At 49.0% G+C, this 11,377-nt stretch overlaps 1 protein-coding gene across 1 annotated transcript; it reads right to left on the bottom strand.

Annotated features, from left to right (window-relative positions):
- Positions 1-525: 525 nt before the first annotated feature.
- On the bottom strand, positions 526-11,210 carry LOC132499921 (uncharacterized). Its single transcript, XM_060114584.1, is given in 11 exon segments — positions 526-809; positions 2,721-2,775; positions 3,036-3,187; positions 7,152-7,305; positions 8,410-8,748; positions 9,128-9,304; positions 9,425-9,494; positions 9,796-9,937; positions 10,161-10,290; positions 10,594-10,720; positions 11,047-11,210. Coding segments are annotated over 11 exon segments (1,794 nt in total).
- Positions 11,211-11,377: the final 167 nt, after the last annotated feature.

Raw genomic sequence — 11,377 nt, forward strand, 5'->3', positions numbered from 1 at the left:
ACTTGCCTTATCTCGTGGCCCTCGTGGCTCTAGCTTTCCCAGAAACCTCAAGGGCTTAAGTGCCTGTGCTTACTCAGAGGCCACACGCCATTCCCCATTTCCAGCCTCAGGCCCTCCCCGTAGCTGCCTCCTCTAGAGATCCCCTCTCCTCAACACTCTCTCTCTCTCTCTCTCTCTCTCTCTCTCTCTCTCTCTGGGGATGTGCCTTCTCACAGAAGCTCAACCACAGAGATGCTTTAGGGACTGTGCCCAAACTCCTTCATCCCCAGCCTCTCAAGTTTTTGCTCTGATCCCTGGCACCCCCTGGAGCTGTTCCACCTTTGGAACCTTTCCCAGGTGGCAGGAGTGCCTAGCACAGGGGTAGTGACCTAAGTCTGAGCACTGGCGACCCTAGAAATCTGTTACACACCAACATTTTATTGAGCAGTAAGGGACCCCACTGGGGACAGAAAGGGCTGGCAGTAAAGGAGCATGTGAACCTCGGGGCAGGGTGCATGCTGCCTGACTCTCCATCCTGTTCTTGCTTCAGGGAGCAGGTCCACCATGCTCCAGTCGCCGGTTTTTGGGTCTGGAGCAGCCCAGCTCTTCGTCCGAACTTTCTGAAGAGTGCTTTCGTTTGGGAGCACGTCTGGGGACTGGCTTCACTGCTTCCACCTTTGCTGGTGGGGCCAAAGGAACATCCCCGTAGGCCCGGTAGCCACCAACCAGGCAGTATGTCTCCCCATGCCAGCCCAACTGCGTTTCTCCACACCCTCGGTAGAGGACATGGTAGTGCCCGGGTGTGGGAGGACAAACGGGAGCCACTGCTGCTGCAGAGAAAACCAGAACTGATCAGTCACTTGTGCTGTGCACAGTCTCCTGCCACAATTTCCCCCTCTCATGTCTCTCCCAGTTTCTGGCTGAAGACCTTTAATCTACTTGACATCCAAAACACAGCCTTGGCCCATCACCTCTATGAGTCCCTAGAGAAGGGACACTGGCTGCAAAAGCAATCCCTAGAGCCTATGGCTGCAGCAGATGAGGAAGTCTCTTCACCGTTTCCAGGGAAAACAGTAGAACCCGAAAGAAATTGCACTCATGATCCTCTCCATCTCTCCCTTCCATAACAGAGAAAACATTTCTTGCAGTCTGTCACTTCTGAGGCTTTAATGGAAATGTCTTTCAAGTTTTGGAAAGAAATAATCTAATACAAATCTGTTAAGAACCCCTCTCACCTTGGCAACCCCTCTTGGGCCCCAGTTATACTGCCTGTTTCAACCACACTGAACTCTAGCCCTCTGGTACTTTTATCTAGATTAGAACAAGGCTAAATACTGAGGCAGAGTGATCAGGAGACTCAGAACCGGGGTCTGGGTACCAAGTTTAGGCTCACATCAACGCAGCCTCCTGGGACACCATCTCCTCAGCCCTCCAGTCTCATTAGCACTTCATCACCCCCCCGCCTTCATTCTTCCGGTCTTCCCATCAATATGGCACCACCCTGTCCCCGAGTACTCAGCAACTCAGTATGGGATGTGTCTGAGAGGACCGATAGAGATGTCTGCATGACAGCACAGAGGTGCCTGGGTTTGAAGGTGTGCTTCTAATTGTGGCCCTCTTCCTCAAACTGCTCCATTTACCGTTTGCCAACAAAAATGCACTTGTCTTTTGCTGAGAGGCCATTCAGGAAAGGGTCTGAATGGAAGCATCCTGTAGCCCAAAGGGGAAGGCTACATTATAAAGCTTAGAACCGTCCTGCACACTTGTCCAGGGATGACCTTTCACTTGTCCTCAGCAGTGAGCCCTGTGGGTCCCTGAAGGTGTCCCAGGTCACTGGTATTACTTACATGTGGGAGTGTGCTCAGTTGTACATAGTTGGCAGGCCCCACAAAAACATGTGCCAGCCAGGTGAGGTGGATTGTATCCCATACCTCCTGTGGAGGTGGCCGGTCTGGGTGTACCTGCTGCACTGCCCACCCAGGGAACAGAGCACAGGGTTGAGTATATATAGCCTATGAAGTCCGACATTGTCTCTGACAGTCAGAGAAACTTCCCTACCAGTTCTCCACCAGATGCGAATCTGTTTGGTTGTCAGTTACCATGGAATCTGTTACCATGGAATCTGTGAGAAGGCCTGTGAGGGCATCACTACCCAGTGAGGTCATATATGGAACCTGTGACTTGAGGGGCAGGCTTCAGGAGGAGGGGCAGTTTTTTGGAGGAGAACAGGGTAGAGGCAGAGGTACTCTGCCTGGCCCCTCACACCTGGGCCTCCCCACCAATGCCGTAGTCTAGTAGACACCCCAGGTGGGGCGTGCTGGTGGTCTGGCACAGCCCCAGGGGCCACAGGAGGGCAAGAGAGACCCACATTCTGTGATTGGCTTGAGAGGCAAGATTAACGTAAGAGACGAGACAGCTAGGTTGTATGGCACTTACCCTAAGAGGCAGAGATTTGTGTGGACTGGGGAATCAGGGAAGGCTCCTTTGCAGTGGGCCTGAAGGACAAGTGAGATTTGGACCCATGGGGAAGAGAGGGAAGACATTCCAGTTTGGAAGAATAAAAGCAAAGACACACTCTTCTCGACCTTGTCCTGCCCCCAATATAAATTCATCGCACCCTGAAATTTTTACAACTGAGGACTTAAAAAAACCAAGAGGTTAAGGGGCCTTCGCAGTGGTACACAGGTAGTGGAGAGGTGTTCTGCTCAATGGTTAGGTTCATGTCGGGGCTCCGGGTTTACAGCTGATAGGAATGTGAGGACAAGCTCCTGCCATTTCAAACATTTCCAAGTGATACTGAGAGAGATGTTAAAGGTGCAAAATGCGGGTGCTGAATGACCTCACAAAGTGGGAATGGTGGGCCCATTTTAACATGAAATTGAAAACAAATTCATGACAAAAGGACATAATACAAAATGACAACATAATCGCTACAGGCCCCTCTCCCCTAGAAGTAAAAGTCATTAGAATCCTCTCTCTCCACCATGAAAGGATGAGATAAAGACTCAGCAGCAGCCCCCGTGAGAAGCATGGTCAACAGTGTGAAGAGGTGTTACTAAGGCGATTCGGTCCGCCTCAGAGCAGGAAAGAGACAACTCTGCCCTTAGCCTGATCAGGCCCACAGGAAGCAAGCACATTCGGGGCAGCCTCTGATAGTGTGGCAATGAGAGAGAACCTTCTTGAGGAGGGGACTCCCCGTTGGCCGACCCTGAAAAAGCAAAGATGGGACATTCGTTTAATGGGGCTGTTGCAGAGGCGTTGTTCCCAGGAGGTAGAGACTGCTTCGACTACCATTTTAGAGGTTGGGCCACCGTGGTTGAGAAGCACAGCACCTTCTCTTCCTAAACTGCTTGAATCAGCGGGTACACGTTAGGACAGACGAAGTCAGGCCTCATTGGAGCGGACTGCCTTTGGGAGTGGTAGAATGTAAACTGTGAAGGGGAATGCTCTGGAGGAGGTTTGTCATGGCAGGTGGGCCAGCATGAGACCATTCAGATTCTCCACGGCTCCAGAGATTACTTGACTGGGAGCATCCCTGTGATGTGGCGGGGGGACTCCTACCTTAACAGGACCTGGCTGGGCATCTGGGGAAGGCGGAATAAATGGTTTATTAACTTACGAGAGCGAGAGACTCACAAAAGCACTGAAAAAGACTTGTACCTGGATTCTTGAGCCAACCCTAAGAAAACTTCTCTAGATCTGGAGTAGGGCTCGGGAGGCTGCACTTTTAAGCTTCCTGGGCAGTCCCACCACAGTGGTCCATGGATAGAGTGACCAAATTATTGTGTGTTCTCGGTTGCTTTGGGGAGTCAAAGTGGGCAATATTAAAAACTGCAGCAGGCATACGTATAAACAGGGAATAGTCAAGGCAAACAGAGGTGTATAGTTATTCTGTGCATGCATCAGGTTTGGGAAAAGCTAGCCTGGTGGTTAAAGAACACAACCCTTACGACAGACAGACCAGATTCTGTCCTACTTGCTTGTGTGATTTTGACCAAGTTCTTTTATCCTTCTGACTGTTTCTTCATATGGAAAAGAGCTATGGCTGTACATTTAGCACAATATTCTCTTTTGGCAAAAGTTGCTCTGGGTCCATTTGTGTTCTCTGCAACTGAATCCTTTCCAGTGTGCAAGCATTTTTAAGTTGTTTGGTGAAGTATTACGTTGGACTTTCAACTGTTCATTACTTTGGGCAAAGCTTATGTAGTGCTGCAGAGACTAGAACCCATGCAGAGCTAGTGAGAGGATGTTATAAGCTTATTCTGCCGGTTGATACAAAAGTTTTAACCTTTTCTCCTCTTCCTCCACCTGCCGCCAAGACATGAGAAAGAAGGCAGAGCCTGGAAATGCACACCAGGCAATACTTCTGTGTCAGTTTGCCTTTTATTCCTCTGCCAGTACTTCCCAGAGAGATTTCACCAAAAGTGCCTAAGCTTGCCATGGCCATTGTTGTGAAGAAAGTTTCTCTCTATTGCTAGTCACATCCCCTTTTCCTTCTCCTGGGGGCTTAATGGATGTTTGGGGGCAGGAACTAAAATTTAAACTAAAAGGTAAAAAACAAAAAACAAAACAAAAGAAAAAACAAGTGTTCTTTTTTTAACATCTTTATTGGAGTATAATGGCTTTACAATGGTGTGTTAGTTTCTGCTTTATACCAAAGTGAATCAGTTATACATAAGTTCCCATATCTTTCCCTCTTGCATCTCCCTCCCTCCCACCCTCCCTATCCCACCCCTCTAGGTGGTCACAAAGCACCGAGCTGATCTCTCTGTGCTATGCGGCTGCTTCCCACTAGCTATCCATTTTACGTTTGGTAGTGTATATATGTCCATGCCACTCTCTCACTTTGTCATGGCTTACCCTTCGCCCTCCCCATATCCCCAAGTCCATTCTCTAGTAGGTCTGTGTCTTTATTCCTGTCTTACCCCTAGGTTCTTCATGACATTTTTTTTCTTAAATTCCATATATATATATATATATGTGTGTGTGTGTTAGCCTACGGTATTTGTCTTTCTCTTTCTGACTTCCTTCACTCTGTATGACAGACTCTAGGTCCATCCACCTCATTACAAATAGCTCAATTTAGTTTCTTTTTATGGCTGAGTAATATTCCACTGTATATGTGTGCCACATCTTCTTTATCCATTCATCCGACGATGGACACTGAGGTTGTTTCCATCTCCTGGCTATTGTAAATAGAGCTGCAATGAACATTTTGGTACATGACTCCTTTTGAATTATGGTTTTCTCAGGGTATAGGCCCAGTAGTGGGATTGCTGGGTCATATGGTAGTTCTATTTGTAGTTTTTTTAAGGAACCTCCATACTGCTCTCCCTAGTGGCTGTACCAATTTACACTCCCACCAACAGTGTAGGAGCGTTCCGTTTTCTCCACATCCTCTCCAGCATTTATTGTTTGTAGATTTTTTGATGATGGCCATTCTGACCGGTGTGAGGTGATACCTCCTTGTAGTGTTGATTTGCATTTCTCTCATAACTCGTGATGTTGAGCATCTTTTCATGTGTTTGTTGGCCATCTTTGGAGAAATGTCTATTTACGTCTTCCGTCCATTGTTTCATTGGGTTGTTTTTGTGGATATTGATCTGCATGAGTTGCTTATATAGTTTACAAATTTATTTATGTTTATATTTTTTGGAGATGAATCCCTTGTCAGTTGCTTCGTTTGCAACTATTTTCTCCCATTCTGAGGGTTGTCAGAGTCCAGAGTCTTGCGTGTTCCCCCAGTATCCAACTTGGACAAGTGTACAAATAGTGGTGGTCTAAATGATGTAGAGAGATGAATAGTGGAAGTAAGTATTGAAGGTAAAATTAATCGTTCAGTAACGTCACATAATTAATTTGAAGTGTCCATGTTATATTTGGGCAGAGTTGTTCAGTTGGCAATTAGCTAAGTTTGTAAGAGACTCAGGAGAGAGAGATGTAAGTTTTAGGTCAAGATCTGTGATATATATGGTGGCTGGAATCACAAGAGTAGATGAGACCATCTATCAAGGGCAGAAGAGAGCTTCTGAGAAATACACATCTTTTGGCAGAGGGCAGAGTGAGAGTGCCCAATGAAAGAGATAAGGATGTCCAGAGGCAGGAGGAAGAAGTAGCAGGTTAAGATGCTACTGTTGTTAAGGTGAAAGATTTTTCTGAGATGACAAGTTTGATCAACAAAATCAAACATTGCTGAAAGGTGACAGAATGACCAAACAATATTCACTCAATTTAATCACAAATTAAATGTTGGTGAATGCAATTCCAGTGCAGATAAGTAAGAAGAAAAGAGCAGGGCTTCCCTGGTGGCGCAGTGGTTGGGAGTCCGCCTGCCGATGCAGGGGACATGGGTTTGTGCCCTGGTCCGGGAAGATCCCAAATGCCGCGGAGCGGCTGGGCCCGTGAGCCGTGGTGGCTGGGCCTGCGCCACCGGAGCCTGTGCTCCACAATGGGAAACAACAGTGAAAGGCCTGCATACCGCAAAAAAAAAAAAAAAAAGAAAAGAGCAAAATTGTGTGAGTCACGAGGTACATAAAGATAAGAAAATACAGACAATGAGAATAAATACAATTTTTGATCAACTGCACTGTGAAATTAGGAAGAGAGAAAAGGTAACTAGAGAGTTACTTGGCATCAAGCAAGAGTAATTTTTAATGGAAGGGGGGCAGCTTTTTAATGGGAGGGGGCCAAAATAAAATCTCTAAAGAGGAAAACCTTAACAATACCAATGAGGTGTGAAAATGAATGGAAGATACTGAGGAAGTGAGAATAGGTATTTATAAACTATGTCAAAAAGCTATTCTTGGACGTAAAGAGAAGAAGGTAGTTTGGGGTGTTTTTGCTTTATAGTCTGTGTTTTCTCTGTGAAATAAAAGTTTGATGGGAGGTGATGTCACCTCGAGATAGTGCTCATCAAATATCCTATGTGCTTATCTACATTTTTCGTCCTCCTTTGTAGTTCAACTGTTTTCCTTTGATTCGTTGTGGCCAGTGGCAAAGAAGCAGAATCAAGTGTATCACTTCTGAGCTGAGGTCATTAGGAGCCAGTGTCCCTCTTGTCTGGTCCTCTGCTATTGTGACATGGGAGGGCAAATAGTCCAGATGACGTGGCTGCAAGATGGATCAGGACCATGTGATCTGTAAGGGCTTTACTCAGTAGAAAAATAACGTACTCGTATTTTCCACTGAGATTCCTGTGTTCAATAGATCTGCCTGCGAGAGCTGAGAGAGCATAGCGAAGGCGGAAATGACAAAGACAGAGGGAGAGATGTTGGTAACAGATGGAAGGCGCCTGGCAGATAATATATTAAATGGTAAACAAAGCTGCTGGAGTAAGAGAGAGAGTATATAAGAGGTGAGAAGAAGGCCAACTGTATGTAGTATCTAACGCTAAGGAGTGAGGAGAGTAACAACTGAAAAATAAAAATAAAAAGAATGATCAGAAAGAAGCTAGGTGGTATGCCAACAGAAATCATAAGATTGCTATAAAACATAAAGGAAGGTAGTTTTAAAAGAAGCACCATTTAATGGAGTCAGTTGTTTCCCAAAGGCAACATGCTGTGGGAACTGAAAATAAAGCATCTGATTGGATGGCTAAACTTTTATGAACAAAAGTGGAACCATTTCAGGAAAGTCATGGGAGAAGACGCTGTGTTACAGTGGGGAGAGTAATCAATATATTGTGAGGAAAGGTGCCTTCATTTGCAAGAAATGCCAATTAAGAAGTGAAGACAGCATTTAAAGGGAAGGGATAATGTAAGAAAATTAAAAAAAAAAATTTAAGGAAACTTGAATAACTCGTAGACAAAGAGGGAGGTATTAGTGAAAGACTGAAAATCAGAGAAAGCTATCTTAAGTTGTTGTTATGGACTGAATTGTGTCCCCCGAAAAATTGTATGTTGAAGCCCCTCCTAATTTGACTGTAGAAGATAGGAGATAGGTCCTTTAGGGAGGTAACTGAAGTTAACTGAAGTCATAAGGGTGAGGTAATAATCTGACAGGGACTGATGGTGTCCTTATAAGAAGGGGAATAGATTCCAGAGATCTCTCTCCCTCTGCTCGTAGAGGAAAGGCCGTGTGAGGACACTGCAAGAAGACAGCCGTCAGCAAGCCAGGAAGATTATTCTCACCAGAAACCAATTCTTATGGTATTCAATGCCTTAATCTTGGACTTCCACCCTCCAGAACTGTGAGAAAATAAATTTCTGCTGTTTAAGTCATTCAGTCTATAGTATTTCACTCTAACAGCCCAACCAGACTAATACAGACCTTTATGTACACTGCAATATACAGAAGCTAAACAATGATTGTGAGCCTGAGATTACATCTTGAACAGAAGTGTAATGACGCTTGTGGTACTCACAACGTCACGAATTTTGTCAGAAAGATGTGAAAAAAAGTCAGTCAACCAACGGTTCTGATAGTGGATACCTTCTTTATGTGTTTGACATAAAGCAGTGTCTGACAGCCTCCCTGATACCCATCCGTATCGCAGTTTTGATTCTGTGGCTCCAGTTCCACGTGGCACCAAGGTGCTGTGTACTGTCCATTCTTGGGTTTTTGGGTGCTGTACCTATTGCCAGTAGGTGGGTCAAACCACTGGGGCTCTTCTGAAATCCTCCCTAAATTTGGACCCAGCTTCAGCTCCAAATCCGAGTTTTCAGAGAGCCCAGGGTGAGGCTCACCTGCCACAGTAGACACGTTGGCTAACGGGTTGCACTGCAGCACCCACTCGGACAAGGGCACCATCAGGATGCCACCGTTCTTCTTCTGCAGGGGCGGACCCGTGGACAGTCAGCTTGGCCCCCAGCACAGCCAGCTGCCTGTTCACTCTCTCGGCCCCTGTGAGGAAGGTGTTCATCCCTGGCTTTGAGGTCAGAGTCATCTCCTCTCTGGGTTTGTGTGAATGGAGGAGCCGCAGCCCTGGCCTGGGTGGTGTGTTGGCCCTGGGTTTCCGGGTTTGGAGGAGTATCTTACCACCTAGACCCCCACCTAGGGCTGGAGAGTTCAGGGGCTGTGGACCGTGGGTTTTGGGGGCAGAAGGTATTTAACCTGGCGTTTGAGGAAATGGAGAGAGAAGAGGCTCAGGTTCAAGGGCTCCTGGTTTGAATCTCTTGCTTTAGGTTTGAGGGCCAGGGCAGTCTCTCACCAGAAGCTGCAGGATATCATCAGGAACATTGCGAGTGTTCTTGCACATACCCCGGGCAGCTGAGTGGGAGAAGATGACAGGTGCCTGTGACACTTGTAGGGCTCGCCGTGCCACAGCATCCGAGACATGGGCCAAGTCCACCATCGTGCCCAGGCGGTTCATTTCTGCCACCACCTTCTGCAGGGACAGGATGGGGAGAGGGCATGAGGGCTGCATTTATCTTGTGTGTATTTATCTGTAGGGAACAGGCGGGGCTGTACATTCATGTGGGGCAGGGTACGGAAGCCGGGTCCTTACCTCGCCAAAGCCGGTGAGCCGACTGACATTGCTGTAGAAGGGGTGGATACCCTTTGCTGAGCTCTGTGCCCTGCAGGATGGCCAGGAGGCAGTCTGACTGGTGGCCATGACTTGGCTACAAGAGCGTAGAAAGAGGTTCTGTCGAACCGTCTACACCTGCAACTCCCTGATGCAAGAGGAGGGACCCAAACTGGGCTGTGCCTGGCAGTAGGAGGGCCCTTCTGGGGATTCAGTCTTGTTCTGCAAACCTCCATTCCCCTCCCAACCCCAGGTTCAGGGCTGGATCCCAGGGGTAAACTTGCTTTGGGCCCCAGCGTGATCTTGGGCAGATCCCTGCCTCACTGGGCCCTTACCATCTGCACTGTGCTCACCAGGGCGTGTTGCAGGTGTGGGTGAGTGTCACGTAGCGCACACCCAGCGCATAGAAGGTACGCAAGATGGAGAGGCCCCTGTCCAGTGAGTGGCCGCCCTCCACACCAATGAGGCTAGCCAACTTCCAGGTATTGTTGAGAGCTGGGAGCAGGTAGGTCAGATGATCATTTTCAGAGGCAGGGGTAGCTAACTGAAGTCCCTAACACCTACCACCACCAGTCACTTTACCATTTTGTTTTGTTTTTTTGGCCGTGCCACGCAGCATGAGGGCTCTTAGTTCCCCCACTGGGGATCAAACCCGAGGCCCCTGCAGTGGAAGCGTGGAGTCTTCACCTCTGGACTACCAGGGAAGTCCCCCGTCTACCTTTAACTGAGGTCACAAGCTCCAGCTCAGAATAGGAGGCACATGTGAGGCAGATGAGGTGAAGTTGCTCCAGGGTGAGGCGCACAGCATCGCGTTCGTGGGTCCGGCATGGGATGTAGGCTCACCAGAACTGAGGGAAGGCAAGGGCTTAGTTTGGGCTTTGGAGCTCCTTGGGCTTCTCATCGCCTCCTCAGCTGGCACAACACTCAGTGTGCCCAGAAGTCACATGTAATGCGTTGCTTTTTCTGTGGTACTTGGATGCCCATCAGGTTGGCTCACTGTGACCCCTGTTCCCCCAGCATCCATGGCATGGCACTTTCTAGGTCACTATGGTAACTTAGTTCCAATGTGACTAACCTGTGGTCTCTGAGGCCCCCAAACTGCCCCACATTCCCCAGCAGCCATGGTGGCACCTTGTGTGTCCCTTTGGTACCTGGGCACCCACGAGATCATTTTTCAGCCTGTCCACGCTGGTCTGGCCATGGCAGAAATTGCGCAGATTAACATCCTGTATCCCGTGGTGGTAAAACTGCCTCAGGACCAGGGGCATGTCGTTGTGGCTGGAGGGAGGTCAAGGCAAATAGGTGGGCTCCTTAGGTCTTGGGATGAGGCAGGACACATTGCCTGGCCTGGGCCAGCCTGTGGGTCCCCCACCTCCCACTGTCACACAGACCAAACTAGGAGCAGCTGAGGCCTGGGCTGAGGGGTTCCCACCAGGGAGGGGATGACAGAGAAGGGGAAGGGCATCCATAGATGATGGAGAGGACATCCAGGGGTGGTGTGAGGGAACCTCCCCACTAGCTCTGCATGCTCCGGACCTCCTGCCCTGCCCGGGGCCGGGCTAGGCCCCCAGCGGCCCCCAGCAGCCTGCACACACTGCAGCCACCCGTCCACAAGCAGGAAGTCCCGCATCAGGGCCCGCGTGCGCTCCCGCGGACTTGGGGTGCTGGAGGTGCCCGGCGTGGTCTTCACGGGTAACCGGACGCAGCAGCAGACCCAGCAGGAGCAGCAGACACAGCAGAGGCCGCTGGCTGAGTGCGCGGGGACCATCGAGGCGGGCCGAGGCGGGTCTGAGAGGGGCGGGCAGTGGGGTTCTGCCTGTCGACACAGGGCACCCAGCGGCGCGGCCTCGCGAGGGGGGCGGTTTGAGGGAGGGGATACAGAGTCACAGGACCCTGCGACCCGTGCGCAGAGAGCCGCGATCCGGGAAGCCCAGC

Source organism: Mesoplodon densirostris, chromosome 12 (genome assembly GCF_025265405.1).
Source record: "Mesoplodon densirostris isolate mMesDen1 chromosome 12, mMesDen1 primary haplotype, whole genome shotgun sequence".
NCBI classification, from domain to species: Eukaryota; Metazoa; Chordata; class Mammalia; order Artiodactyla; family Ziphiidae; genus Mesoplodon; species Mesoplodon densirostris.